The 25853-nt window shown below is 40.5% G+C and overlaps 1 protein-coding gene across 1 annotated transcript; it reads right to left on the bottom strand.

Annotated features, from left to right (window-relative positions):
- Positions 1-1225: 1225 nt before the first annotated feature.
- LOC139366865 (MYD88 innate immune signal transduction adaptor) lies at positions 1226-11823 on the bottom strand. The gene is made up of 5 exons (XM_071104562.1): positions 11309-11823; positions 10898-11020; positions 5226-5406; positions 3489-3580; positions 1226-1514 (listed from the first exon to the last, which is right to left on the bottom strand). Exons 1-5 carry the CDS (start codon positions 11607-11609, stop codon positions 1360-1362), a joined length of 852 nt encoding a protein of 283 aa, XP_070960663.1. The 5' UTR covers positions 11610-11823; the 3' UTR covers positions 1226-1359.
- Between the last annotated feature and the right edge of the window lie 14030 nt (positions 11824-25853).

Raw genomic sequence — 25853 nt, 5'->3', positions numbered from 1 at the left:
GAGTCAGGTTTGTAGGCCTCCTTGCTCGCAAATGCTTTTTCAGTTCTGCCCAAAAATTTTCTGTAAGATTGAGATTGGGGCTTTGTGATGGCCACTCCAATACCTTGACTTTGTTGTCCTTAAGCCATTTTGCCACAACTTTGTAAGTATGCTTGGGGTCATTGTTCATTTGGAAGAACCATTTGCGACCAAGCTTTAACTTCCTGATTGATGTCTTGAGATACTGCTGGTACTGCTGGACCAGGCCCTACTGTGGTACTGCTGGACCAGGCCCCACTATGGTACTGCTGGACCAGGCCCTCCTGTGGTACTGCTGGACCAGGCCCTCCTGTGGTACTGCTGGACCAGGCCCTACTGTGGTACTGCTGGACCAGGCCCTCCTGTGGTACTGCTGGACCAGGCCCTCCTGTGGTACTGCTGGACCAGGCACTACTGAAAGTAACTGCCGGACCAGGCCCTCCTGTGGTACTGCTGGACCAGGCCCTACTGTGGTACTGCTGGACCAGGCCCTCCTGTGGTAATGCTGGACCAGGCCCTCCTGTGGTACTGCCGGACCAGGCACTACTGAAAGTAACTGTCATGCCATATAGAAGTAAGTACGCTGGTAGACATTAGGAAGCTTAATAAAGATGTTTTTTAATAGAAAAACAGTGCAGATGAAATGAAGAAACACAAAATATACATCCAGTAGTTACCAGAGAAGGGCGCATGAGTAACCCACTATGAGTCCATTAGGAAATGGACAGTTACATCACTGACAAAGTCCCTTATCACTTCCTGTCCTTCTCCCATTTCTTTACATTTTTTTACAGTTTTGGTAGATTTTGGTATTGGTGGATTTATACAGCTTTATAAAGTGTGGTGAATGTGCCAGGTGTCAGTCTCTCCGCTCTGTACTGAAACAGGGTGTCAAGACAGGAGGAAGACATGCTGATATCTCTCATCTGAGGAGACAATATGGCCGCCATGACAGGAGGAAGTCACAGGCTGATATCTCTCATCTGAGGAGACAATATGGCCGCCATGACAGGAGGAAGTCACATGCTGATTGATATCTCTCATCTGAGGAGACAACATGGCCGCCATGACAGGAGGAAGGAGGATGTGGAAACTAAAGAGCCGGCCAATCAGATAAACAAACAGCTAAATAATTGTAAAATGTGTTGCCAACCATGCAGACATCTGATCTATACAATATTCTTAACAGGTGAACAAATGTAATATAAAAACCAGACTGTGGCGATCAATGGTCCCCAGTAAAGTAACAGTACCACCGAGCTGACATGTACTCTTTCTGTTCCCGCTGGAGAGGGGCAGGCCCCCTGTGCTGATTGGTTGCTGTAAGTCTGTACGATCCATTCAGGGCAGGGAGAGGGCCTTGGCCAGCCGGACCCAGAACCAGGACTGTGTACAGGGTCGTGTGTAGTCACACACCGTCAGGAACCTCAGGATACTGGGGAAAGGTTTTTTCATAGACCTATACTTCACAGGGATCAGTCGCTTGCTCCGGGCACCTGGGAGAGGTTTCAGGGAGGAGATAGATGCAGTTAATATGACACTACAACCTACCATGACATTAATGAGACACTACAACCTACCATGACATTAATATGACACTACAACCTACCATGACATTAATATGACACAACAACCTACCATGACATTAATATGACACTACAACCTACCATGACATTAATATGACACTACAACCTACCATGACATTAATATGACACTACAACAACCTACCATGACATTAATATGACACTACAACCTACCATGACATTAATATGACAATACAACCTACCATGACATTAATATGACACTACAACCTACCATGACATTAATGAGACACTACAACCTACCATGACATTAATGAGACACTACAACCTACCATGACATTAATATGACACTACAACCTACCATGACGTGAATATGACTACAACCTACCATGACATTAATATGACACTACAACCTACCATGACATTAATATGACACTACAACAACCTACCATGACATTAATATGACACTACAACCTACCATGACATTAATATGACAATACAACCTACCATGACATTAATATGACACTACAACCTACCATGACATTAATATGACACTCCAACCTACCATTACATTAATATGACAACAACCTACCATGACATTAATATGACACTACAACCTACCATGACATTAATATGACACTACAACCTACCATGACGTGAATATGACTACAACCTACCATGACATTAATATGACACTACAACCTACCATGACATTAATATGACACTACAACCTACCATGACATTAATATGACACTACAACCTACCATGACGTGAATATGACTACAACCTACCATGACATTAATATGACACTACAACCTACCATGACATTAATATGACACTACAACAACCTACCATGACATTAATATGACACTACAACCTACCATGACATTAATATGACAATACAACCTACCATGACATTAATATGACACTACAACCTACCATGACATTAATATGACACTACAACCTACCATGACATTAATATGACAATACAACCTACCATGACATTAATATGACACTCCAACCTACCATGACATTAATATGACACTACAACAACCTACCATGACATTAATATGACACAACAACCTACCATGACATTAATATGACACAACAACCTACCATGATATTAATATGGAGAAAAACAGGAAATGGAAAGAGGTCACAGACGCAGACATGATCTACCACCAGATCTTAAAATACCTACAGAGCAACAACATGTTGGGGTGGCAGCGTAGCCTAGTAGTTAGAGTGTTGGACTAGTAACCAAAAGGTAGTTCAAATCACAGAGACGACAAAGTGAAGTTCTGCCCCTGAACAAGGCAGTTAACCCACTGTTCCTAGACCAGTTAACCCAATGTTCCTAGACCAGTTAACCCACTGTTCCTAGACCAGTTAACCCACTGTTCCTAGACCAGTTAACCCACTGTTCCTAGACCAGTTAACCCACTGTTCCTAGACCAGTTAACCCACTGTTCCCAGGCTGTCGTTCTGCCCCTGAACAAGGCAGTTAACCCACTGTTCCCAGGCCTTCATTCTGCCCTTGAACAGTCAGTTAACCCACTGTTCCTGGGCCGTCATTCTGCCCCTGAACAAGGCAGTTAACCCACTGTTCCTGGGCCTTCATTCTGCCCCTGAACAAGGCAGTTAACCCACTGTTCCTGGGCCTTCATTCTGCCCCTGAACAAGGCAGTTAACCCACTGTTCCTGGGCCTTCATTCTGCCCCTGAACAAGGCAGTTAACCCACTGTTCCTGGGCCTTCATTCTGCCCCTGAACAAGGCAGTTAACCCACTGTTCCTGGGCCTTCATTCTGCCCCTGAACAAGGCAGTTAACCCACTGTTCCTGGGCCGTCATTGAAAATAAGAATTTGTTCTTAACTGACTTGCCTAGTTAAATAAAGGTTAAAAAAATGTTACTGAGTGATAGACTTACCAGGACAGAGACTGAGGGCAAACTTTGTCTGGAAGTCACAGGCATCACTGTCCAGGTACTCATCAGATATCACCACGACCATCCTTTTACACCTACAGATCAACAACATACAGTATTATCCAGCTATAACCACCTACAGATCAACAACATACAGTATTATCCAGCTATAACCACCTACAGATCAACAACATACAGTATTATCCAGCTATAACCACCTACAGATCAACAACATACAGTATTATCCAGCTATAACCACCTACAGATCAACAACATACAGTATTATCCAGCCATAACCACATACAGATCAACAATGTACAGTATTATCCAGCTATAACCACCTACAGATCAACAATGTACAGTATTATCCAGCCATAACCACCTACAGATCAACAATGTACAGTATTATCCAGCCATAACCACCTACAGATCAACAACATACAGTATTATCCAGCTATAACCACCTACAGATCAACAACATACAGTATTATCCAGCCATAACCACCTACAGATCAACAACATACAGTATTATCCAGCCATAACCACCTACAGATCAACAACATACAGTATTATCCAGCCATAACCACCTACAGATCAACAACATACAGTATTATCCAGCTATAACCACCTACAGATCAACAACATACAGTATTATCCAGCCATAACCACCTACAGATCAACAACATACAGTATTATCCAGCCATAACCACATACAGATCAACAACATACAGTATTATCCAGCTATAACCACCTACAGATCAACAACATACAGTATTATCCAGCCATAACCACCTACAGATCAACAACATACAGTATTATCCAGCCATAACCACATACAGATCAACAGCATACAGTATTATCCAGCTATAACCACCTACAGATCAACAACATACAGTATTATCCAGCTATAACCACCTACAGATCAACAACATACAGTATTAACCAGCCATAACCACCTACAGATCAACAACATACAGTATTATCCAGCCATAACCACCTACAGATCAACAACATACAGTATTATCCAGCCATAACCACCTACAGATCAACAACATACAGTATTATCCAGCCATAACCACCTACAGATCAACAATGTACAGTATTATCCAGCCATAACCACCTACAGATCAACAACATACAGTATTATCCAGCTATAACCACCTACAGATCAACAACATACAGTATTAACCAGCCATAACCACCTACAGATCAACAACATACAGTATTATCCAGCCATAACCACCTACAGATCAACAACATACAGTATTATCCAGCCATAACCACCTACAGATCAACAACATACAGTATTATCCAGCCATAACCACCTACAGATCAACAATGTACAGTATTATCCAGCCATAACCACCTACAGATCAACAACATACAGTATTATCCAGCCATAACCACCTACAGATCAACAACATACAGTATTATCCAGCCATAACCACCTACAGATCAACAATGTACAGTATTATCCAGCTATAACCACCTACAGATCAACAACATACAGTATTATCCAGCCATAACCACCTACAGATCAACAACATACAGTATTATCCAGCCATAACCACCACTCTCTTAGCTGTAACATGCTCTTGCATAGCAAAACCCGTCTCTTGAGCTAATACAATTCTGAAAACACGAGGATCAGCCATTAAACAGAAACAGAACACAGCCAATAAGTGGCCGTGGATCTCCAAGACGCCACTATGGCGTTGCCTAAAGGAGGCCTGAACCTGCCTCATCTCGATGAGTTCGCTGGTGATGGTCCAGACACATGATCCAGGCAGGACATCCCGGTCAAACACACACAGCTTCAACTTGTGGTCCGTCTGCTCCAACTGCTGGATCATCTCATGGACAAAGTCAAAGTCACTCTGACAGTAGCAGATGAAGGCATCAAACAGCTCTGGTATACCCCCTGGAGAGAGGAGAGAGAGGAGAGAGAAGAGAGGAGAGAGAAGAGAGGAGAGAGAGGAGAGAGAGGAGAGGAGAGAGAGGAGAGAGAGGAGAGGAGAGAGAAGAGAGAGGAGAGAGGAGGGAGAGGAGAGAGAAGAGAGAGAGGAGCGAGAGGAGAGGAGAGAGAGAGGAGAGAGGAGAGGAGAGAGAGAGGAGAGAGAGGAGAGGGAGAGAGGAGAGAACATTAGGAGACAGAGGAGAGAGGACTCAACCTCAGGAGACAGAGGGGAGAGGACTCAACATCAGGAGACAGAGGAGAGAGGACTCAACATCAGGAGACAGAGGAGAGAGGACTCAACATCAGGAGACAGAGGAGAGAGGACTCAACCTCAGGAGACAGAGGAGAGAGGTCTCAACATCAGGAGACAGAGGAGAGAGGTCTCAACATCAGGAGACAGAGGAGAGAGGTCTCAACATCAGGAGACAGAGGAGAGAGAGGACTCAACATCAGGAGACAGAGGAGAGAGAGGACTCAACATCAGGAGACAGAGGAGAGAGAGGACTCAACATCAGGAGACAGAGGAGAGAGAGGACTCAACACCAGGAGAGAGTGGAGAGAGAGGACTCAACACCAGGAGACAGAGGAGAGAGAGGACTCAACATCAGGAGACAGAGGAGAGAGAGGACTCAACATCAGGAGACAGAGGAGAGAGAGGACTCAACATCAGGAGACAGGAGAGAGAGGACTCAACATCAGGAGACAGAGGAGAGAGAGGACTCAACACCAGGAGAGAGTGGAGAGAGGACTCAACACCAGGAGACAGAGGAGAGAGAGGACTCAACATCAGGAGACAGAGGAGAGAGAGGACTCAACATCAGGAGACAGAGGAGAGAGAGGACTCAACATCAGTAGAGAGTGGAGAGAGAGGACTCAACACCAGGAGACAGAGGAGAGAGAGGAGAGGAGAGAGAGAGGAGAGAGAGAGAGAGGAGAGAGAAGAGAGAGAAGAGAGAGGAGAGAGAGGAGAGAACATCAGGAGACAGAGGAGAGAGGACTCAACATCAGGAGACAGAGGAGAGAGGACTCAACATCAGGAGACAGAGGGGAGAGGACTCAACATCAGGAGACAGAGGAGAGAGGACTCAACCTCGGGAGACAGAGGGGAGAGCGGACTCAACATCAGAAGACAGAGGAAAGAGAGGACTCAACATCAGTAGAGAGTGGAGAGAGAGGACTCAACACCAGGAGACAGAGGAGAGAGAGGAAAGGAGAGAGAGAGGAGAGAGAAGAGAGAGAGGAGAGAGAAGAGAGAGAAGAGAGAGGAGAGAGAGGAGAGAACATCAGGAGACAGAGGAGAGAGGACTCAACATCAGGAGACAGAGGAGAGAGAGGACTCAACACCAGGAGACAGAGGAGAGAGAGGACTCAACATCAGGAGACAGGAGAGAGGACTCAACATCAGGAGACAGAGGAGGAGAGGACTCAACATCAGGAGACAGAGGGGAGAGGGGACTCAACATCAGGAGACAAAAAAGAGAGAGGACTCAACATCAGGAGACAGGAGAGAGAGGACTCAACATCAGGAGACAGAGGGGAGAGAGGACTCAACATCAGGAGAGAGTGGAGAGATGACTCAACATCAGGAGACAGAGGAGAGAGGACTCAACATCAGGAGACAGAGGAGAGAGGACTCAACATCAGGAGACAGAGGGGAGAGGACTCAACATCAGGAGACAGAGGAGAGAGGACTCAACCTCGGGAGACAGAGGGGAGAGCGGACTCAACATCAGAAGACAGAGGAAAGAGAGGACTCAACATCAGTAGAGAGTGGAGAGAGAGGACTCAACACCAGGAGACAGAGGAGAGAGAGGAAAGGAGAGAGAGAGGAGAGAGAAGAGAGAGAGGAGAGAGAAGAGAGAGAAGAGAGAGGAGAGAGAGGAGAGAACATCAGGAGACAGAGGAGAGAGGACTCAACATCAGGAGACAGAGGAGAGAGAGGACTCAACACCAGGAGACAGAGGAGAGAGAGGACTCAACATCAGGAGACAGGAGAGAGGACTCAACATCAGGAGACAGAGGAGGAGAGGACTCAACATCAGGAGACAGAGGGGAGAGGGGACTCAACATCAGGAGACAAAAAAGAGAGGACTCAACATCAGGAGACAGGAGAGAGAGGACTCAACATCAGGAGACAGAGGGGAGAGAGGACTCAACATCAGGAGAGAGTGGAGAGATGACTCAACATCAGGAGACAGAGGAGAGAGGACTCAACATCAGGAGACAGAGGAGGAGAGGACTCAACATCAGGAGACAGAGGAGAGACGACTCAACATCAGGAGACAGAGGAGGAGAGGACTCAACATCAGGAGACAGAGGGGAGAGGGGACTCAACATCAGGAGACAAAAAAGAGAGAGGACTCAACATCAGGAGACAGAGGAGAGAGAGGACTCAACATCAGGAGACAGAGGGGAGAGAGGACTCAACATCAGGAGAGAGTGGAGAGATGACTCAACATCAGGAGACAGAGGAGAGAGGACTCAACATCAGGAGACAGAGGAGGAGAGGACTCAACATCAGGAGACAGAGGAGGAGAGGACTCAACATCAGGAGACAGAGGAGGAGAGGACTCAACATCAGGAGACAGAGGAGGAGAGGACTCAACATCAGGAGACAGAAGAGAGAGGACTCAACATCAGGAGACAGAGGAGGAGAGGACTCAACATCAGGAGACAGAGGAGAGAGGACTCAACATCAGGAGACAGAGAGGACTCAACATCAGGAGAGAGTGGAGAGAACATCAGGAGACAGAGGAGGAAAGGACTCAACATCAGGAGACAGAGGAGAGATGACTCAACATCAGGAGACAGAGGAGGAGAGGACTCAACATCAGGAGACAGAGGAGAGACGACTCAACATCAGGAGACAGAGGAGGAGAGGACTCAACATCAGGAGACAGAGGGGAGAGGGGACTCAACATCAGGAGACAAAAAAGAGAGAGGACTCAACATCAGGAGACAGAGGAGAGAGAGGACTCAACATCAGGAGACAGAGGGGAGAGAGGACTCAACATCAGGAGAGAGTGGAGAGATGACTCAACATCAGGAGACAGAGGAGAGAGGACTCAACATCAGGAGACAGAGGAGGAGAGGACTCAACATCAGGAGACAGAGGAGGAGAGGACTCAACATCAGGAGACAGAGGAGGAGAGGACTCAACATCAGGAGACAGAGGAGGAGAGGACTCAACATCAGGAGACAGAAGAGAGAGGACTCAACATCAGGAGACAGAGGAGGAGAGGACTCAACATCAGGAGACAGAGGAGAGATGACTCAACATCAGGAGACAGAGAGGACTCAACATCAGGAGAGAGTGGAGAGAACATCAGGAGACAGAGGAGGAGAGGACTCAACATCAGGAGACAGAGGAGAGATGACTCAACATCAGGAGACAGAGGAGGAGAGGACTCAACATCAGGATACAGAGGAGAGAGGACTCAACATCAGGAGACAGAGGAGAGAACATCAGGAGACAGTGGAGAGAACATCAGGAGACAGAGGAGAGAACATCAGGAGACAGTGGAGAGAACATCAGGAGACAGAGGAGAGAACATCAGGAGACAGTGGAGAGAACATCAGGAGACAGAGGAGAGAACAACATCAGGAGACAGAGGAGAGAGAGGACTCAACATCAGGAGACAGTGGAGAGAACATCAGGAGACAGAGGAGAGAACATCAGGAGACAGAGGAGAGAACATCAGGAGACAGTGGAGAGAACATCAGGAGACAGAGGAGAGAGAGGACTCAACATCAGGAGACAGAGGAGAGAGAGGACTCAATAGGTAAAAAACTGTCATAAATATTAACATTGGTGCATGATGGCCAGAGACAAGCTGCCACCATTGTATACAGAAGGCTGTTTGCATGTTCAGGGAAGAATATTCCATATGACTATAGTCTATCTACTTCGTAATGTTGTGATAAGCAGAGTTGATATAGTCACCATGCTACTGACCAGTGAATGTGATACTAGTGTTTTTATCATTTAGTTGTGTGGAGCGGCAGGTAGCCTAGAGGTAAAAGAGGAAGGCCAGCAACCAGAGGATTGCCAGTTCAAATCCTGGGTCTGACAGGAAGAATCTGTCGGGCAGTGAGCTAGCAACCATAGGATTGATGGTATCAAATGCTAAATGCCATTGCCTGCCATCGTGCCATTGAGCAAGGCACTAAATCTCCACACAACTACCGCTCCACGGGTGCCCAGTGTGTCTCCAACCTCTGTACAGTATACCTGTCATTCAGACGGGGTTGGCATAAAGTGGAAGTCGAATTTTGATTGGATCTTATTTGACAAATAAAGTAATCTCAACTACAGACCAATAGTGTGTAACACTAGTGTTTATGATTGGATAGTAATGTCCTACAGACCAATAGTGTGTAACACTAGTGTTTATGATTGGATAGTAATGTACTACAGACCAATAGTGTGTAACACTAATGTTTATGATTGGATAGTAATGTACTACAGACCAATAGTGTGTAACACTAATGTTTATGATTGGATAGTAATGTACTACAGACCAATAGTGTGTAACACTAGTGTTTATGATTGGATAGTAATGTACTACAGACCAATAGTGTGTAACACTAGTGTTTATGATTGGATAGTAATGTCCTACAGACCAATAGTGTGTAACACTAATGTTTATGATTGGATAGTAATGTCCTACAGACCAATAGTGTGTAACACTAGTGTTTATGATTGGATAGTAATGTACTACAGACCAATAGTGTGTAACACTAGTGTTTATGATTGGATAGTAATGTACTACAGACCAATAGTGTGTAACACTAGTGTTTATGATTGGATAGTAATGTCCTACAGACCAATAGTGTGTAACACTAGTGTTTATGATTGGATAGTAATGTACTACAGACCAATAGTGTGTAACACTAGTGTTTATGATTGGATAGTAATGTCCTACAGACCAATAGTGTGTAACACTAGTGTTTATGATTGGATAGTAATGTACTACAGACCAATAGTGTGTAACACTAGTGTTTATGATTGGATAGTAATGTACTACAGACCAATAGTGTGTAACACTAGTGTTTATGATTGGATAGTAATGTCCTACAGACCAATAGTGTGTAACACTAGTGTTTATGATTGGATAGTAATGTCCTACAGACCAATAGTGTGTAACACTAGTGTTTATGATTGGATAGTAATGTACTACAGACCAATAGTATGTAACACTAGTGTTTATGATTGGATAGTAATGTCCTACAGACCAATAGTGTGTAACACTAATGTTTATGATTGGATAGTAATGTACTACAGACCAATAGTGTGTAACACTAATGTTTATGATTGGATAGTAATGTACTACAGACCAATAGTGTGTAACACTAGTGTTTATGATTGGATAGTAATGTACTACAGACCACTAGTGTGTAACACTAGTGTTTATGATTGGATAGTAATGTCCTACAGACGTATTTATATTATTACCTTCTGGGTCATCCTCCAGGGTGATGCCTTGTCTCTCCGGGGTTCTGGGAACACAGCTGTCCACCTCAGGAACCTGGACTGGGGGCTCATTCTGTCTCTCTATGTACCTCCTACAGTCCTCCTCTGTACACACACAGAGACACACCCAGACATACCCAGAAATACACACACAAGCGCGCGCGCGCGCGCACACACACACACACACACACACACACACGTCAAGTTACTCAGCAATTATTTCAATATTACGTCATCATAATTCATGACACTTCAACTAAAGGTTATTTTGTAATTAATGCATAACATGGCTGTAACACATTTCAGAACACACACACACACATACAGGTTTCAGTCATCCTTTATAGATGATTACATGTCATATTATTTAGAAATAAAAAGCGGTTGGTTTACCAATGAGAACTCGGAGATCCTCCACAACGTCCTTTCTGTCCACGTTATCCAGAATTGAAACTAACTTTCCAACTTTGGCTCCGGGACAACGTGCTTGCCAGTCCTCTAGAATCTTCCGTGTTGGGTCCTGGCAATCCTCGTAATTCTTGATCTCTAAATAAGAGAAACCCATGTTTTCTGCGACAGACATCCAGTCTGATGCCACAGTGTTTCTCGGGTTTAAAAACAGTCCCAATCTTTTTCTCACGTTGATATTCAGCGCTCTCAGTGGAATATTCCACAGGTCTAAACTAGCTGACATATTCAAGGAAGTTGTCGTTTCTGGTTCTTCTGAAGGCGTAAATTTATACAAACGGAAACCGCTCCTTATACGAGTCAAATTAAGACATTTGATTTGTCATTTAATCCGAAAGAAACAGATGTGTCCAAACTAGAAGAATTGTTCCGTTTCTGAGGGCTTCGGTGGTTGTGAAAGTTATTGATTGCATGTACTAGAAATGACTGAGGCTTCTGTAGAGGCCTGACCAGGGGGAAGGACCAGGGGAGGGACTGGCTGGCCCGGTGCCCCGGGTGAGTGGAGATTTCACTTATGGACCAATGGAATGTTTTAAAATGAACTAAATCTGTATCTGGGGTACCGGGCCACGCAAAACGAACTTCCCATTGACAGAGAATGAGGAAACGCTTTATCAAGACCTGCTTGCGTCACACACGGAAGATACATGGTTTATTTACCCAGATTAGAAAAAATATTTTTTTCCCTGAATTATGGAAATATTGTTGTGTATGATATAGTTATATACAAGTTATACAATATAATTAATGGGGGCTGGTGATATATATAAATGGCATCTGTCAGTGTCTGGACATTTCAGCACAGGTAATGTGCTCGCACCACAGGCCCTGTTACAGCTATTCCCCCTTCCCTCAGTCGCTACATTGGTGGCAGCAGTGGGATAATCCCCTCAGTCGCTACATTGGTGGCAGCAGTGGGATAATCCTCTCAGTCGCTACATTGGTGGCAGCAGTGGGATAATCCTCTCAGTCGCTACATTGGTGGCAGCAGTGGGATAATCCTCTCAGTCGCTACATTGGTGGCAGCAGTGGGATAATCCCCTCAGTCGCTACATTGGTGGCAGCAGTGGGATAATCCCCTCAGTCGCTACATTGGTGGCAGCAGTGGGAAAATCCTCTGTGTTCCCTGTTGCATTTAGTCTGAGCATGGGGTGTTTAAACAGTATTTCAGTAGAAAGGTTTCGCTTCCCTATTCTGATAAACAGCCCTGAAATACAGAGCTGGCAGTGGGCCAGCTGTTATCCTTCACTTCCTTCCTCCCTGATAGGAAACATCAAGACACCTTAGAACACGTTACTTATGAACCATGATAATGATATGGCTGCTTTTGTAGAGAGTGAAAACACCAAATACAGCTACTACCTCGATTGGTTTTGCAGTTCTTCTTGACGTATCAGACATGACAAAACACCAACTACAAAATAGTCTTGTGAGTATCTTGGCGTGAAGGCTGATCATTCAGACATGTCTATATTACCACATGATACATTCAGCAGTACATGGTCAACACATTCATCAGGATATGGTCAACACATTCATCAGTACATGGTCAACACAAACAGTACATGGTCAACACAAACAGTACATGGTCAACACATTCATCAGTACATGGTCAACACATTCATCAGGATATGGTCAACACATTCATCAGGATATGGTCAACACATTCATCAGGATATGGTCAACACATTCATCAGTACGTGGTCAACACAAACAGTACATGGTCAACACATTCAGCAGTACATGGTCAACACATTCATCAGGATATGGTCAACACAAACAGTACATGGTCAACACATTCAGCAGTACATGGTCAACACATTCATCAGGATATGGTCAACACAAACAGTACATGGTCAACACATTCATCAGGATATGGTCAACACATTCATCAGGATATGGTCAACACATTCATCAGGATATGGTCAACACATTCATCAGTACGTGGTCAACACAAACAGTACATGGTCAACACATTCATCAGGATATGGTCAACACATTCATCAGTATATGGTCAACACATTCATCAGGATATGGTCAACACATTCATCAGGATATGGTCAACACATTCATCAGTACATGGTCAACACATTCATCAGTATATGGTCAACACATTCATCAGGATATGGTCAACACATTCATCAGGACGTGGTCAACACATTCATCAGTACATGGTCAACACATTCATCAGTACATGGTCAACACATTCATCAGGATATGGTCAACACATTCATCAGTACATGGTCAACACATTCATCAGTACGTGGTCAACACAAACAGTACATGGTCAACACATTCATCAGGATATGGTCAACACATTTATCAGTATATGGTCAACACATTCATCAGGATATGGTCAACACATTCATCAGGATATGGTCAACACATTCATCAGGATATGGTCAACACATTCATCAGTATATGGTCAACACATTCATCAGGATATGGTCAACACATTCATCAGGATATGGTCAACACATTCATCAGTACATGGTCAACACATTCATCAGTACATGGTCAACACATTCATCAGGATATGGTCAACACATTCAGCAGTACATGGTCAACACATTCATCAGGATATGGTCAACACATTCAGCAGTACATGGTCAACACATTCATCAGGATATGGTCAACACATTCAGCGATATATGGTCAACACATTCAGCAGTATATGGTCAACACATTCATCAGTATATGGTCAGCACATTCAGCAGTACATGGTCAACACAAACAGTACATGGTCAACACATTCAGCAGTATATGGTCAACACATTCATCAGTACGTGGTCAACACATTCATCAGTATATGGTCAACACATTCAGCAGTATATGGTCAACACATTCATCAGTACGTGGTCAACACATTCATCAGTACATGGTCAACACATTCAGCAGTACATGGTCAACACATTCATCAGTACGTGGTCAACACATTCATCAGTACGTGGTCAACACATTCATCAGGATATGGTCAACACATTCATCAGGATATGGTCAACACATTCATCGGAAATGGTCAACACATTCATCAGTACATGGTCAACACATTCATCAGTACATGGTCAACACATTCATCAGTATATGGTCAACACATTCATCAGTACATGGTCAACACATTCAGCAGTATATGGTCAACACATTCATCAGGATATGGTCAACACATTCATCAGGATATGGTCAACACATTCAGCAGTACATGGTCAACACATTCATCAGGATATGGTCAACACATTCATCAGTATATGGTCAACACATTCATCAGGATATGGTCAACACATTCATCAGGATATGGTCAACACAAACAGTACATGGTCAACACATTCAGCAGTACATGGTCAACACATTCAGCAGTACATGGTCAACACATTCATCAGGATATGGTCAACACAAACAGTACATGGTCAACACATTCATCAGGATATGGTCAACACAAACAGTACATGGTCAACACATTCATCAGGATATGGTCAACACAAACAGTACATGGTCAACACATTCATCAGTACATGGTCAACACATTCAGCAGTACATGGTCAACACATTCAGCAGTACATGGTCAACACATTCAGCAGTACATGGTCAACACATTCAGCAGAACATGGTCAACACATTCAGTAGTACCTTCTCAAAACCAAAATGAACATGTAGAAACAAAAAACATGCCAATAAATAACCAGTTATCTAAAAGGCAATGCGTTTTGGGAAGTTGACCCTCAGACAAGGCCTTAGTGTTTCCAGTTCCCCCTTCTAGTATCAACTAAACTCTCTAACAGGCTGACCACACCACACGCATCGCGTGTGCGAGCATTGCAAAATAAATGTAGAAATCTATATTTTTGTCACGGCAGATTTCCTCCTCTACCTGTGAAGAGGTGAAACAAGGATCGGACCAATATGCAGCGTGGTAGGTGTCCATGGCTTTTAATAAGAAATACAAAAATAATAAAGTGAACTGGCAACGAAACAGTCCCGTGTGGCACAAACACTGACAAAGGAAACAATCACCCACCAAAGTACCCACAGAATATGGCTACCTAAATATGGTTCCCAATCAGAGACAACGATAAACACCTGCCTCTGATTGAGAACCAATCCAGGCAACCATAGACTTACATAAACACCTAGAATGAACACAACCCCATAAATCTACAAAAACCCCTAGACAGTACAAACACCCTAGATGAGACAAAAACCATACATCACCCATGTCACACCCTGGCCTAACCAAAATAATAAAGAAAACAAAGATAACTAAGGCCAGGGCTGCGCCATTTCCGGACATTATCTATCCCATTATAACGTTATCTTTCCCATCATAACGTTATCTTTCCCATCATAACGTTATCTTTCCCATCATAACGTTATCTTTCCCATCATAACGTTATCTTTCCCGTCATAACGTTATCTTTCCCATCATAACGTTATCTATCCCATCATAACGTTATCTTTCCCATCATAACGTTATCTTTCCCATTATAACGTTATCTTTCCCATCATAACGTTATCTATCCCATTATAACGTTATCTTTCCCGTCATAACGTTATCTTTCCCGTCATAACGTTATCTATCCCATCATAACGTTATCTATCCCATTATAACGTTATCTTTCCCATCATAACGTTATCTTTCCCATCATAACGTTATCTTTCCCATCATAACGTTATCTTTCCCATCATAACGTTATCTTTCCCATTATAACGTTATCTTTCCCATCATAACGTTATCTTTCCCATCATAACGTTATCTTTCCCGTCATAACGTTATCTATCCCATCATAACGTTATCTTTCCCGTCATAACGTTATCTATCCCATTATAACGTTATCTTTCCCGTCATAACGTTATCTATCCCATTATAACGTTATCTTTCCCATTATAACGTTATCTTTCCCATCATAACGTTATCTTTCCCATCATAACGTTATATTTCCCATTATAACGTTATCTTTCCCATCATAACGTTATCTTTCCCATTATAACGTTATCTTTCCCATCATAACGTTATCTTTCCCATCATAACGTTATCTTTCCCATCATAACGTTATCTTTCCCATCATAACGTTATCTTTCCCATCATAACGTTATCTTTCCCGTCATAACGTTATCTTTCCCATCATAACGTTATCTTTCCCATTATAACGTTATCTTTCCCGTCATAACGTTATCTTTCCCATCATAACGTTATCTTTCCCATTATAACGTTATCTTTCCCATCATAACGTTATCTTTCCCATCATAACGTTATCTTTCCCATCAGAACGTTATCTTTCCCATCATAACGTTATCTTTCCCGTCATAACGTTATCTTTCCCATCATAACGTTATCTTTCCCATTATAATGTTATCTATCCCATCATAACGTTATCTTTCCCATCATAACGTTATCTTTCCCGTCATAACGTTATCTATCCCATTATAACGTTATCTTTCCCGTCATAACGTTATCTATCCCATTATAACGTTATCTTTCCCATTATAACGTTATCTTTCCCATCATAACGTTATCTTTCCCATCATAACGTTATATTTCCCATTATAACGTTATCTTTCCCATCATAACGTTATCTTTCCCATTATAACGTTATCTTTCCCATCATAACGTTATCTTTCCCATCATAACGTTATCTTTCCCATCATAACGTTATCTTTCCCATCATAACGTTATCTTTCCCATCATAACGTTATCTTTCCCGTCATAACGTTATCTTTCCCATCATAACGTTATCTTTCCCATTATAACGTTATCTTTCCCGTCATAACGTTATCTTTCCCATCATAACGTTATCTTTCCCATTATAACGTTATCTTTCCCATCATAACGTTATCTTTCCCATCATAACGTTATCTTTCCCATCATAACGTTATCTTTCCCATCATAACGTTATCTTTCCCGTCATAACGTTATCTTTCCCATCATAACGTTATCTTTCCCATTATAACGTTATCTTTCCCGTCATAACGTTATCTTTCCCATCATAACGTTATCTTTCCCATTATAACGTTATCTTTCCCATCATAACGTTATCTTTCCCATCATAACGTTATCTTTCCCATCATAACGTTATCTTTCCCATCATAACGTTATCTTTCCCGTCATAACGTTATCTTTCCCGTCATAACGTTATCTTTCCCGTCATAACGTTATCTTTCCCATCATAACGTTATCTTTCCCATCATAACGTTATCTTTCCCATCATAACGTTATCTTTCCCATCATAACGTTATCTTTCCCATTATAACGTTATCTTTCCCGTCATAACGTTATCTTTCCCGTCATAACGTTATCTTTCCCATCATAACGTTATCTTTCCCATCATAACGTTATCTTTCCCATCATAACGTTATCTTTCCCATCATAACGTTATCTTTCCCGTCATAACGTTATCTTTCCCGTCATAACGTTATCTTTCCCGTCATAACGTCATCTTTCCCGTCATAACGTTATCTTTCCCATTATAACGTTATCTTTCCCATCATAACGTTATCTTTCCCATCATAACGTTATCTTTCCCATTATAACGTTATCTTTCCCGTCATAACGTTATCTTTCCCGTCATAACGTTATCTTTCCCATCATAACGTTATCTTTCCCATCATAACGTTATCTTTCCCATTATAACGTTATCTTTCCCATTATAACGTTATCTTTCCCATCATAACGTTATCTTTCCCATCATAACGTTATCTTTCCCATCATAACGTTATCTTTCCCGTCATAACGTTATCTTTCCCATCATAACGTTATCTTTCCCATCATAACGTTATCTTTCCCGTCATAACGTTATCTTTCCCATTATAACGTTATCTTTCCCATTATAACGTTATCTTTCCCGTCATAACGTTATCTTTCCCATTATAACGTTATCTTTCCCATCATAACGTTATCTTTCCCATCATAACGTTATCTTTCCCGTCATAACGTTATCTTTCCCATCATAACGTTATCTATCCCATCATAACGTTATCTTTCCCATCATAACGATATCTTTCCCATCATAACGTTATCTTTCCCATCATAACGTTATCTTTCCCATCATAACGTTATCTATCCCATCATAACGTTATCTTTCCCATCATAACGTTATCTTTCCCGTCATAACGTTATCTTTCCCATCATAACGTTATCTTTCCCATCATAACGTTATCTTTCCCATCATAACGTTATCTTTCCCATCATAACGTTATCTTTCCCATTATAATGTTATCTTTCCCATCATAACGTTATCTTTCCCATCATAACGTTATCTTTCCCATCATAACGTTATCTTTCCCATTATAACGTTATCTTTCCCATCATAACGTTATCTTTCCCATCATAACGTCATCTTTCCCATCATAACGTTATCTTTCCCGTCATAACGTTATCTTTCCCGTCATAACGTTATCTTTCCCATCATAACGTTATCTTTCCCATCATAACGTTATCTTTCCCGTCATAACGTTATCTTTCCCATCATAACGTTATCTTTCCCATTATAACGTTATCTTTCCCATTATAACGTTATCTTTCCCATTATAACGTTATCTTTCCCGTCATAACGTTATCTTTCCCATCATAACGTTATCTTTCCCATCATAACGTTATCTTTCCCATTATAACGTTATCTTTCCCATCATAACGTTATCTTTCCCGTCATAACGTTATCTTTCCCATCATAACGTTATCTTTCCCATCATAACGTTATCTTTCCCGTCATAACGTTATCTTTCCCATCATAACGTTATCTTTCCCATTATAACGTTATCTTTCCCATTATAACGTTATCTATCCCATCATAACGTTATCTTTCCCGTCATAACGTTATCTTTCCCATTATAACGTTATCTTTCCCATCATAACGTTATCTTTCCCATCATAACGTTATCTTTCCCATCATAACGTTATCTTTCCCATCATAACGTTATCTTTCCCATCATAACGTTATCTTTCCCATCATAACGTTATCTTTCCCATCATAACGTTATCTTTCCCATCATAACGTTATCTTTCCCATCATAACGTTATCTTTCCCATCATAACGTTATCTTTCCCATTATAACGTTATCTTTCCCATCATAACGTTATCTTTCCCGTCATAACGTTATCTTTCCCATCATAACGTTATCTTTCCCATTATAACGTTATCTTTCCCATCATAACGTTATCTTTCCCATCATAACGTTATCTTTCCCATCATAACGTTATCTTTCCCATCATAACGTTATCTTTCCCGTCATAACGTTATCTTTCCCGTCATAACGTTATCTTTCCCGTCATAACGTTATCTTTCCCATCATAACGTTATCTTTCCCATTATAACGTTATCTTTCCCATCATAACGTTATCTTTCCCATCATAACGTTATCTTTCCCATTATAACGTTATCTTTCCCGTCATAACGTTATCTTTCCCGTCATAACGTTATCTTTCCCATCATAACGTTATCTTTCCCATCATAACGTTATCTTTCCCATCATAACGTTATCTTTCCCATCATAACGTTATCTTTCCCGTCATAACGTTATCTTTCCCGTCATAACGTTATCTTTCCCGTCATAACGTCATCTTTCCCGTCATAACGTTATCTTTCCCATTATAACGTTATCTTTCCCATCATAACGTTATCTTTCCCATCATAACGTTATCTTTCCCGTTATAACGTTATCTTTCCCGTCATAACGTTATCTTTCCCGTCATAACGTTATCTTTCCCATCATAACGTTATCTTTCCCATCATAACGTTATCTTTCCCATTATAACGTTATCTTTCCCATTATAACGTTATCTTTCCCATCATAACGTTATCTTTCCCATCATAACGTTATCTTTCCCATCATAACGTTATCTTTCCCGTCATAACGTTATCTTTCCCATCATAACGTTATCTTTCCCGTCATAACGTTATCTTTCCCGTCATAACGTTATCTTTCCCATTATAACGTTATCTTTCCCATTATAACGTTATCTTTCCCGTCATAACGTTATCTTTCCCATTATAACGTTATCTTTCCCATCATAACGTTATCTTTCCCATCATAACGTTATCTTTCCCGTCATAACGTTATCTTTCCCATCATAACGTTATCTATCCCATCATAACGTTATCTTTCCCATCATAACGATATCTTTCCCATCATAACGTTATCTTTCCCATCATAACGTTATCTTTCCCATCATAACGTTATCTATCCCATCATAACGTTATCTTTCCCATCATAACGTTATCTTTCCCGTCATAACGTTATCTTTCCCATCATAACGTTATCTTTCCCATCATAACGTTATCTTTCCCATCATAACGTTATCTTTCCCATCATAACGTTATCTTTCCCATTATAATGTTATCTTTCCCATCATAACGTTATCTTTCCCATCATAACGTTATCTTTCCCATTATAACGTTATCTTTCCCATCATAACGTTATCTTTCCCATCATAACGTCATCTTTCCCATCATAACGTTATCTTTCCCGTCATAACGTTATCTTTCCCGTCATAACGTTATCTTTCCCATCATAACGTTATCTTTCCCATCATAACGTTATCTTTCCCGTCATAACGTTATCTTTCCCATCATAACGTTATCTTTCCCATTATAACGTTATCTTTCCCATTATAACGTTATCTTTCCCATTATAACGTTATCTTTCCCATTATAACGTTATCTTTCCCATTATAACGTTATCTTTCCCGTCATAACGTTATCTTTCCCATCATAACGTTATCTTTCCCATCATAACGTTATCTTTCCCATTATAACGTTATCTTTCCCATCATAACGTTATCTTTCCCGTCATAACGTTATCTTTCCCATCATAACGTTATCTTTCCCATCATAACGTTATCTTTCCCGTTATAACGTTATCTTTCCCGTCATAACGTTATCTTTCCCGTCATAACGTTATCTTTCCCATCATAACGTTATCTTTCCCATCATAACGTTATCTTTCCCATTATAACGTTATCTTTCCCATTATAACGTTATCTTTCCCATCATAACGTTATCTTTCCCATCATAACGTTATCTTTCCCATCATAACGTTATCTTTCCCGTCATAACGTTATCTTTCCCATCATAACGTTATCTTTCCCGTCATAACGTTATCTTTCCCGTCATAACGTTATCTTTCCCATTATAACGTTATCTTTCCCATTATAACGTTATCTTTCCCGTCATAACGTTATCTTTCCCATTATAACGTTATCTTTCCCATCATAACGTTATCTTTCCCATCATAACGTTATCTTTCCCGTCATAACGTTATCTTTCCCATCATAACGTTATCTATCCCATCATAACGTTATCTTTCCCATCATAACGATATCTTTCCCATCATAACGTTATCTTTCCCATCATAACGTTATCTTTCCCATCATAACGTTATCTATCCCATCATAACGTTATCTTTCCCATCATAACGTTATCTTTCCCGTCATAACGTTATCTTTCCCATCATAACGTTATCTTTCCCATCATAACGTTATCTTTCCCATCATAACGTTATCTTTCCCATCATAACGTTATCTTTCCCATTATAATGTTATCTTTCCCATCATAACGTTATCTTTCCCATCATAACGTTATCTTTCCCATCATAACGTTATCTTTCCCATTATAACGTTATCTTTCCCATCATAACGTTATCTTTCCCATCATAACGTCATCTTTCCCATCATAACGTTATCTTTCCCGTCATAACGTTATCTTTCCCGTCATAACGTTATCTTTCCCATCATAACGTTATCTTTCCCATCATAACGTTATCTTTCCCGTCATAACGTTATCTTTCCCATCATAACGTTATCTTTCCCATTATAACGTTATCTTTCCCATTATAACGTTATCTTTCCCATTATAACGTTATCTTTCCCATTATAACGTTATCTTTCCCATTATAACGTTATCTTTCCCGTCATAACGTTATCTTTCCCATCATAACGTTATCTTTCCCATCATAACGTTATCTTTCCCATTATAACGTTATCTTTCCCATCATAACGTTATCTTTCCCGTCATAACGTTATCTTTCCCATCATAACGTTATCTTTCCCATCATAACGTTATCTTTCCCGTCATAACGTTATCTTTCCCATCATAACGTTATCTTTCCCATTATAACGTTATCTTTCCCATTATAACGTTATCTATCCCATCATAACGTTATCTTTCCCGTCATAACGTTATCTTTCCCATTATAACGTTATCTTTCCCATCATAACGTTATCTTTCCCATCATAACGTTATCTTTCCCATCATAACGTTATCTTTCCCATTATAACGTTATCTTTCCCATCATAACGTTATCTTTCCCATTATAACGTTATCTTTCCCATCATAACGTTATCTTTCCCATCATAACGTTATCTATCCCATCATAACGTTATCTTTCCCATTATAACGTTATCTTTCCCATTATAACGTTATCTATCCCATCATAACGTTATCTTTCCCATTATAACGTTATCTTTCCCATCATAACGTTATCTTTCCCATCATAACGTTATCTTTCCCATCATAACGTTATCTTTCCCATCATAACGTTATCTTTCCCATCATAACGTTATCTTTCCCATTATAATGTTATCTTTCCCGTCATAACGTTATCTTTCCCATTATAACGTTATCTTTCCCATCATAACGTTATCTTTCCCATCATAACGTTATCTATCCCATCATAACGTTATCTTTCCCATTATAACGTTATCTTTCCCATTATAACGTTATCTATCCCATCATAACGTTATCTTTCCCATTATAACGTTATCTTTCCCATCATAACGTTATCTTTCCCGTCATAACGTTATCTATCCCATCATAACGTTATCTATCCCATCATAACGTTATCTTTCCCATTATAACGTTATCTTTCCCATCATAACGTTATCTTTCCCATTATAACGTTATCTTTCCCGTCATAACGTTATCTTTCCCATCATAACGTTATCTTTCCCATTATAACGTTATCTTTCCCATCATAACGTTATCTTTCCCATCATAACGTTATCTTTCCCATCATAACGTTATCTTTCCCATCATAACGTTATCTTTCCCATCATAACGTTATCTTTCCCGTCATAACGTTATCTTTCCCATCATAACGTTATATTTCCCATCATAACGTTATCTATCCCGTCATAACGTTATCTTTCCCATTATAACGTTATCTTTCCCATCATAACGTTATCTATCCCATCATAACGTTATCTTTCCCATCATAACGTTATCTTTCCCATCATAACGTTATCTTTCCCATCATAACGTTATCTTTCCCATTATAACGTTATCTTTCCCATCATAACGTTATCTTTCCCATTATAATGTTATCTTTCCCATCATAACGTTATCTTTCCCATTATAATGTTATCTTTCCCATCATAACGTTATCTATCCCATTATAACGTTATCTTTCCCATTATAATGTTATCTTTCCCATCATAACGTTATCTATCCCATCATAACGTTATCTTTCCCATCATAACGTTATCTTTCCCATCATAACGTTATCTATCCCATCATAACGTTATCTTTCCCGTCATAACGTTATCTTTCCCGTCATAACGTTATCTTTCCCGTCATAACGTTATCTTTCCCGTCATAACGTTATCTTTCCCATCATAACGTTATCTATCCCATCATAACGTTATCTTTCCCATCATAACGTTATCTTTCCCATCATAACGTTATCTTTCCCGTCATAACGTTATCTTTCCCATCATAACGTTATCTTTCCCATCATAACGTTATCTTTCCCATCATAACGTCATCTTTCCCATCATAACGTTATCTTTCCCATTATAACGTTATCTTTCCCATCATAACGTCATCTTTCCCATCATAATGTTATCTATCCCATGATAACGTTATCTTTCCCGTCATAACGTTATCTTTCCCATCATAACGTTATCTTTCCCGTCATAACGTTATCTTTCCCATCATAACGTTATCTTTCCCATTATAACGTTATCTTTCCCATCATAACGTTATCTTTCCCGTCATAACGTTATCTTTCCCATTATAATGTTATCTATCCCATCATAACGTTATCTTTCCCATTATAACGTTATCTTTCCTGTCATAACGTTATCTTTCCCATCATAACGTTATCTTTCCCATTATAACGTTATCTTTCCCATCATAACGTTATCTTTCCCGTCATAACGTTATCTTTCCCATTATAATGTTATCTATCCCATCATAACGTTATCTTTCCCATCATAACGTTATCTTTCCCATTATAACGTTATCTTTCCTGTCATAACGTTATCTTTCCCATTATAACGTTATCTTTCCCATCATAACGTTATCTTTCCCATTATAACGTTATCTTTCCCATCATAACGTTATCTTTCCCGTCATAACGTTATCTTTCCCATCATAACGTTATCTTTCCCATCATAACGTTATCTTTCCCGTCATAACGTTATCTTTCCCATCATAACGTTATCTTTCCCATTATAACGTTATCTTTCCCATCATAACGTTATCTTTCCCATCATAACGTTATCTTTCCCATCATAACGTTATCTTTCCCATTATAACGTTATCTTTCCCATCATAACGTTATCTTTCCCATCATAACGTCATCTTTCCCATCATAACGTTATCTTTCCCGTCATAACGTTATCTTTCCCATCATAACGTTATCTTTCCCATTATAACGTTATCTTTCCCATCATAACGTTATCTATCCCATCATAACGTTATCTATCCCATCATAACGTTATCTTTCCCGTCATAACGTTATCTTTCCCATTATAACGTTATCTTTCCCATCATAACGTTATCTTTCCCATCATAACGTCATCTTTCCCATCATAACGTTATCTTTCCCGTCATAACGTTATCTTTCCCATTATAACGTTATCTTTCCCATCATAACGTTATCTTTCCCATTATAACGTTATCTTTCCCATCATAACGTTATCTATCCCATCATAACGTTATCTATCCCATCATAACGTTATCTTTCCCATCATAACGTTATCTATCCCATCATAACGTTATCTTTCCCATCATAACGTTATCTTTCCCATCATAACGTTATCTTTCCCGTCATAACGTTATCTTTCCCGTCATAACGTCATCTTTCCCGTCATAATGTTATCTATCCCATCATAACGTTATCTATCCCATCATAACGTTATCTTTCCCATCATAACGTTATCTTTCCCATCATAACGTTATCTTTCCCATTATAACGTTATCTTTCCCATCATAACGTTATCTTTCCCATCATAACGTTATCTATCCCATCATAACGTTATCTTTCCCATTATAACGTTATCTTTCCCATCATAACGTTATCTTTCCCATCATAACGTTATCTATCCCATCATAACGTTATCTTTCCCATTATAACGTTATCTTTCCCATCATAACGTTATCTTTCCCATCATAACGTTATCTTTCCCATCATAACGTTATCTTTCCCATCATAACGTTATCTTTCCCATCATAACGTTATCTTTCCCATTATAACGTTATCT

The sequence above is a fragment of the Oncorhynchus clarkii genome, chromosome 15 (genome assembly GCF_045791955.1).
Source record: "Oncorhynchus clarkii lewisi isolate Uvic-CL-2024 chromosome 15, UVic_Ocla_1.0, whole genome shotgun sequence".
NCBI lineage: Eukaryota > Metazoa > Chordata > Actinopteri > Salmoniformes > Salmonidae > Oncorhynchus > Oncorhynchus clarkii.
Note: the sequence above shows the minus strand (reverse complement) of the source record. Positions and strands in the feature narration are given on the sequence as shown.

Excerpts from the sequence above, each read along its gene's own strand:
- LOC139366865 (XM_071104562.1), bottom strand. The coding sequence starts at position 11,609 with ATGTCAGCTAGTTTAGACCTGTGGAATATTCCACTGAGAGCGCTGAAT. Across the intron at positions 11,021-11,308 it reads GGATCTCCGAGTTCTCATTG|AGGAGGACTGTAGGAGGTAC; the intron begins GTAAACCAACCG and ends GTGTGTGTACAG. Across the intron at positions 1,515-3,488 it reads TGCCCTCAGTCTCTGTCCTG|GTGCCCGGAGCAAGCGACTG; the intron begins GTAAGTCTATCA and ends AACCTCTCCCAG.